The sequence below is a fragment of the Lygodium microphyllum genome, chromosome 18, assembly GCF_053477565.2.
Source record: "Lygodium microphyllum isolate KBCC chromosome 18, Lygodium_microphyllum_v1.1.10, whole genome shotgun sequence".
NCBI lineage: Eukaryota > Viridiplantae > Streptophyta > Polypodiopsida > Schizaeales > Lygodiaceae > Lygodium > Lygodium microphyllum.
The window spans coordinates 14720028-14727570 of NC_141152.1; the positions used below are offsets into that span (position 1 = coordinate 14720028).

General features: G+C 38.8%; 1 protein-coding gene across 1 annotated transcript; it reads left to right on the top strand.

Annotated features, from left to right (window-relative positions):
* The first annotated feature begins 216 nt into the window (after positions 1–216).
* Positions 217–3434, top strand: LOC148020613 (glucan endo-1,3-beta-glucosidase 5-like). Its single transcript, XM_087698403.1, has 3 exons — positions 217–707; positions 782–1269; positions 1529–3434. The coding sequence occupies exons 2-3, from the start codon at positions 923–925 to the stop codon at positions 2640–2642; spliced, it is 1461 nt and encodes a 486-aa protein (XP_087554529.1). The 5' UTR covers positions 217–707; positions 782–922; the 3' UTR covers positions 2643–3434.
* The last annotated feature ends 4109 nt before the right edge of the window (positions 3435–7543 follow it).

Sequence of the window (7543 nt, forward strand, 5' to 3'; positions counted from 1 at the left end):
TTAGGTTTGATCTCCTTAATGTTGGTCTTTCTCTCCATCCATATACATTCCTGTATTAGTCTAATTTGCCAAAATGTGCTTACGAAGAACCCTCGGGCTCGGTGTGGGACAACTTCAATTGAGCAAGGAGAATCTAAGCGTCCAGCATGTAGAATTATGAAAACTGCCCTATACATTATTACTCTTTTTCTACATGTGGAAAGCTATATATATGTCCTTCTCTTACTTATCACCTACTTCTGCCGAGTCTTTGGCTTGGCTTTTGTTACGATGTCTCTCAAAGGGTTGCCATGGATGGAAGCGGGATTATTCCCTTCCCTTTGCGGGAGGTTTCGGATCCCAGACTCCAGAGACGCTCGCCGGTGTTGTTGGGAACGGGAAAAACAGACTCCAGAGGAGGAGAGGGACCGACTGCAGATTCTCAACGACATATTCAAAGGAGGAGGAGGAGGAGGAGGAGGAGGAAGAAGATACGAGATGGACATTGGAGTCAATCTCAGAGCGAACGTTGATTCGAGCTCCTGCGATGAAAGGCAAACACGGAAGGAAGGAAGGACTCTTCCTGCCCTTGGAAGTGATCTCTCAGGGGCGGGATCAAATAAAGAATCGTTCTGTAGCTCCTCCAAGCAAGGAGACGGACAATGCCAAGAATCTCCCCTTGCCTTCAAGCAAGGAAGAAATTGGTACAATGCGCCTGATATATTCAGGTCTCGAGCGTTCTTTGCCATTGTTGGCCATGCATCTCTCTTGGAACATAGATTCGTGACACTGTTCTTTTCAGGTACTTCCTCCCTCTCTATACTCAACTTTCGACCGTTGTGAACACACAAAGAACGATCACGGTAGATCCTGTGATTTATCGTCTCAAGTTCTCATTTGGGTTTACGAGGTTAGTCCGTGTCCGAAAATTTAATAGCACAGAATGAGCTGCCGCACCATAAAAACACAGAAATGGCCATTGTTTCTTCTCTATTTCTTTCATGCCTTCTCAATCGGAGAGATACTGGCTCTTGGAGTGAACTGGGGGACTCAAGCATCACATCCCTTGAGCCCACAGACAGTTGTAAGACTGTTAAGAGACAATGGTATAAAGAAGGTGAAACTGTTTGATTCAGACAGCAGTGTGCTCAGAGCACTTGCAAATTCAGGCATCGAGGTTATGGTATCTGTCCCCAACGACTCACTCCGTAGCATGACAGATGCAACTCAGGCAAACCTTTGGGTGCAAAACAATGTTGTACGATACATTCCAATCGGAACAAGAATCAGGTAGGCTGGAAGACAAATGTTGATTCATACTGTTTTCATCTGCATTTTATATGGAGGTGCACACTGTCTAATGCTGACCCATGGTGATGAATATATTGACTTCAGACCTAGAATTTGAATTTTTTGGGTATGTAATATCATGAAGTGCACTATCACTAAGATGCCTGCTAAAATATAAGCAGTTGCATTACTTGTATTGATGCATCTAGGATGTATGTTCTTTTCCTCTGAACTTGCTACGGGATGAATATTCTCGCAGATATGTAGCTGTTGGGAATGAACCCTTTCTGCAAGCTTACAATGGCACATTTTTGGCATTCACATATCCTGCTTTAAGGAACATTCAGCAAGCTTTAAATAATGCAGGAGTGAATGTCAAGGCCACTGTCCCTCTCAATGCAGATGTTCTCTCTACATCCTCAATACCCTCCTCTAGCACCTTCAGGAGTGACATTCAAGGCAACATCATGCAGATACTGGAGTTGCTTGCAGAGAACAATTGCCCGTTTATCCTCAATGTTTATCCTTTCCTAAGTCTGTATAGCGATAAGAATTTCCCAGTGGAATATGCCTTTTTTGATCGCCATGCTTCCCCAGTCATTGACAATCAGTACACTTACTACAATGTCTTTGATGCAAGTTATGATTCATTGGTGGTTGCATTAACTAAGGCAGGTTATGGAAGTATGCCCATCATAATTGGAGAAATAGGGTGGCCAACAGATGGAGATGTCAATGCAAACATAGACTATGCACAAAGATTCAACCAAGGCTTCGTTTCCCATGCTACCAGCAATGAAGGCACACCAAGGAGGCCGGGAGCACCAATTGAGTTTTATCTGTTTGATTTGCTAGATGAGGACATGAAGAGCATTGCACCTGGCAACTTTGAGAGACATTGGGGGATCTTCAGATATGATGGGAGGCCCAAGTATACTCTTTCATTAGGCACTTCAAGCAGCAGTGGGCTGGTTCAAGCTCAAGGGGTGCATTATTTGCCGTCGCAGTGGTGTGTGTTGGATACTAGTGTAATGGATAGGTCCACTTTGGCTGACAGTGTGAGCTACGCTTGTGCACATGCAGACTGCACAGCTCTTGGTTATGGATGTTCCTGCAACAACTACCTTGATGCCAATGGCAATGCATCCTATGCTTTCAATGCTTATTTCCAGAGCCAGAGTCAAGAGGCAGGTGTCTGCTACTTTCATGGCCTTGGCCGGATTGTAACTAGCAATCCTAGCATAAATAAGTGTGAGTTTATAGTGCAAATAGCTAACCCCTCTGGCTCTTCTGCTGCTACCAGTGATGCCAGGACACTATTAGCTGTGTTTCCAGCTTATGTCATGGTGCTAATAATGATGTTCCTCATGTAGTATCATATCCTCTCTCTCTCTCTCTCTCTCTCTCTCTCTCTTTTGGGGTGAAGCCAATGGGGTTGATTAACTTACAAGGGGTAATGTAACCAGGAAGGTCAACACCCCAAAAAAGTATTAATAGGACACCTCTAAAGAATATTAAAAGGATTTAAAGACAGATGCAAATCGACATTATCAAGTACCTCATCTTCTCACAAATCACTTCCAAGCATCTCGATACAAATAATATCTATTGTACAAAAAGTTGGCTCTTCCACAACTTTCCCATCCAACTAGTAGATTTTGCCAGATTCCATTGTTTACTAGTATTGCGTATTGTCCAAGAAGGTACTAGTATGTTTACATATATCCGTTTGGTTGAGGTTCTATTCAAAGGCTAATAACTATTTTGGATTACTATGGTCCAATCTTGCTATCTTTAGCATAATTCAAGCAAATGGATTGGGTCCAAGAGATACTTTAGTTCTAATGGCACTGACATGAGAAGTGGCATCCCTTTCCGCACTTTAAAATGATATGTACATTCTATATTAGGCTTCTCAAAATCACTCTTAGCAACTTGATATATTAATATGAGTTGTTTCTATTGATGAGCTCAACATAGCATGATAATGGCCACGTTGGAGGAGGGGAGCATAGGGACCCCCCTCTAACCAGGTTCTAGAATACCAAATTTCAACAATGGTACATATTGCATAGACGTCGAGTTTGGGTTACACTCAGCCTTGTAGTCCAAAGATTCATCCTTTAATGAGAGTGCATATTAAGATCAATGTCACAATTTTGGACATTGGCAATCATTAAGGATAATGTTCTTTTGTAGTAGCTCAAGAGTATTCTTTATGTAGCCTAGTTACACTAAGTGTACAAGTCATACTACATGCTTTCCCATGTGTGGTGATCAAACATATCCTTGTATGGCACATCTTAATTGTAAATACACGCACAAAAATAACCACCTAGATTTGGTTTGAGGCACAACTACGACATCTTGTTTAGGATGACTACCAAGTTGCACAACGTTAAGTTGGATTTTGGACTTGCTTAATAGCATGAAGGTGTGAATACATAGTAGGTCATGTTGGTTTCTTATCCAACCCCCTTTGGGTTTTCCACATATCAGATTAAAAATTTAAGGGTATATTGACAAGACAAGGAGAAGGTAAAAAAGGTTCATGAATTCAGATTAGCACGTTACACCTCTTTTCACGATTATAGGCACAAAATGGTCAAATTTTTAATTGGAATTAAAGTTCGTTGCAACTCGATATCATGTTAGTCTTATCAAACATATGAAAGGACAAATTTGCAAATTCCTTGATAGAGAATCAACATGCGTACTTAATCGTTGAACTCAAGGTGCCAAGATTAAACAATGTAGGTCTTGAAGCCCTAATTTATGATATTTGAGTTAGAATATCATGCAATAGTGATGATTCAATTTAAAATGGGCATATTGTGATCTAAATTTGAGCACTTTCCAATCAAAACCAAGCCAAGTTGTTTATTAAGTCCCCTTTTCATTCCACAAGAAGTAATTTTGTTTAGCTCGAGTCTTTCACTAATTGATATATAGCAATTAATTTTAGAGTTGTTGATTCTACCATTTAATGTAACTTTATTGAGCAATACAACTAACTCCTTTGTTAGAACAAGTGGTACACTAAATCTCTTGAAATTAATTAGGATGGTCACATTGATGTCACCCAATTCAATGGAATGTCCCATATGCTCAATTGACAATGTGTTCATCAATTTATGCTTCATGAAGGCATAATAAGAGTGCATTTTGTGTGGCATGCAACTTTTCTTTTCTTATAGTGGTGATAACTTCATTTTGGTTGGATTCTAGTCTCTCGTAACTATCATTTAGTCTTTCCTATATCAAATCCTTCAGTCACACCATAAGACACAACTACTTTTTATAGCTAGATGCAACTTGATTTTAAAAGATGAAATGGTAGATATGTATAATACGCCTCTAATGTGATATTCTCAACACCTAAGCTCTCCATAGCTAATCTAGACTCTACTTCCTACCTAATCAATTAGTGAAAGTACATATCCTATCACAATGTAACTTCTTGAGTTCTATACAAATAGCTGGGGATATAGTATGTTGAGATCAATTAAGCTTGGACATACATCCTTTTCTCTATACGCAAAACATTGAGTTTGACTAGAGATATTGGCTAGGTCTTTTTTCCATGTATCATTTGACTCCTTGAAAATTTTCCAATAAGACTTGGGTAGTGACCATTTCATTAGCATATTGATTTATCGTATTTTGCACATTGCATATCAAAGCCTTGTTTGAAGGCATTATGAAATGCATTCCAAGCGTTTATTTAAGTATTAGGAAAGGACCAATACATTGGCACACATTTTCTTGAAGATCCAACTAAAGGATTCAATCTTTATTGTGTCATCATTGTTACTAAATGCAATACGTAGCTACTCAAACTACTCAAGGTGTGGGAAGGTGTCATTGCATCTCAAGATTTTGTACTTGACTTGGTAATATGTATCATATTAATTTCTCCTCAAGTCTTAGGACCTTTAATGTTGTCAAGTTTAAAGGTGCATGTGCCTAACTATCCATTTATTCATTACACTGATAGTATCCCCATGCTTGTATAGTGGAGGATGCCCATCACTGTCACTTCATTTTTATTCTTTCAATGACATTTGAATAAGGGAAGACTAGTCATACATTGTGACTATGACTATTGAAGTTTCCACATACTCTATGTGTGTGTGTATGTGTGTGTGTGTGTGTGTGTGTGTGTGTGTGTATCCAGATTCAAAGCTTCAACTCAAGGTTTCATGGTAGCCATTGTTTCTTCCTCTCAAGGTATGCATTGAGTCTTTCCTTCTTCCAACATGTTCTAGCTTGCTCCCCGCTTGTTGAGGAGCTTCTTGAGGCTTAGCTAAGCCTTGTTGAGTGCTTATTGAGCTAAGGGGTAGCCATTTTATCAATTTTGAGTGGGTACATAGCATGTTGTAGAAGTTGTAGATAGCTATGTTAGCTTGATAGCACTATCATATTTTGGCCATAACTTTTGCATACGATATTGGATTTAGAGATTTTATAGCTAGAAATAAAGAGCACGATGAGGGTACTCAAACAATTGATTCAGTGCAGTTTCTATCATTTTTGTTATACAAAATAGAATAGTTTTGGCTTGGATAACAAACTAAATTCCATAATGAATGTTTGATGCTTCAAGGATGCTATTTTAGTATTCGGACGGTATGGTTATGCTTTTGGGATTGATTTGAGCTTGAAATAGTTCAGATTTCATTGTTATTTCATTGTTGTAATAATATGACAATAAGTATTTATAAGTGAAAATCTCATGCCTAATGCTCATTGATGCTTCAAGGGATACTCAATGGATATATTACTACTTCGATTGTTATATATACTTCTTGATATTCTATGGCATGATTTTGAGGTGAGATTTGGACTCCCTTACATTGATCTTGGCTATGGTTATATACCTTGGTTACTTTAGTGGCTTACACACTTACGGGCTTGAAAAAACTACTGGATTTTATGCTCCTAGCTTATGCTTCATGTATCTTAGATACTTAGATGTCATGTACTTGAGGTTTTGAGCTTGCATTGCTCATTTGGCATTTGATTATATTACAATGGGAGTTACTTGTGCTACTTTGGATGTTACATAGAGCTTTGTATTTATGCATTTGAGCTTGAGCTTACTTTCACCGAGACTGTGGGACACTTCATGTACATGCTCTCTTGATATGTATTGGATTTAGTTACCCTACAATGGGCTGATTTGATCACTTACTTTGGACGTGGCACTTATGTCTATTAGTGTATTGCCAATGATAGTTATATGCTCTCGTAGGTTATGTATTGAGGTTTGCTTAGTGGGTTATCCATTTGGCAGCTCCCTCTCTTTACCTTGAGATTTCTTATGTATCATGTCTATGCCTACCACATGTATGGTTACTTACACACTGTAGTTGTGACAGCCTTCAATGCCAATTGTTCTTGGTCTTTCTTTCTTGGTTTCTTACACTTGGTTGTTAGCATATTGTTGCAATTTATTGCAATAGCTTGTCATTTCAGTTTTATGCATTCTAACCAAGGGCATTCACTTGGATTTGATAATTACTTGATTATAATTAGTGGGCAGCTCATCCTTCTAGCAGTTTCTCTTGCTCAAAAACCCTTGATTTGGCTGTGATTTTGGGGCTGTTTTGTTTTCATTTACAGCAACCTATTTGTCATGGATTGTGCTTTTATTTGTTGCATTATGGGATTGCTGGGTCAAATGATAGTGCTATCTTTAACTTGACAAGTTGGACGGCACAAATTATAGCTATTTGAAAGCATATATCTGGCAGGTTCTAGTGCAGAAATTGTAGACTAAGCCATGGAGATATGAGAGCATAAAGCTCGAATGCTTTGATATAGAGGATTGGGGTGAACTGGATAAGTTATGTAAATCTACAATCATTTTGTCACTCTCAAAGCAAGTCTACTATAATGTTGTCTTTGAGACAGACAGACTGCCTGGCAATTATGGGATAAGATTCGTAATGTCTATGATAAGCAATGCCCTACCTCTCAAATATATTGGCTGATGCAACTCATGAACCTTTGTATGAAGGAGGATACTTCCATGTCTACCCACTTAAATGAGTTCCATTCTATTTTCAGCCACGTATTTGCATGTAATTGAATTTTAAGGACAATCTTTCTCCCTTGTTCTTATTAGTTACCTTAGCTAAGTCATGGGACACATTCCATACTGCTATGTGTGCAAATATGCCTACTAATGGGATGAAATTTTAGGATATAGAGGGTGCTCTTTTGAATGAAGAGGTTAATAAAAAGAATGTTGATGCTTTTCGCACCTCTC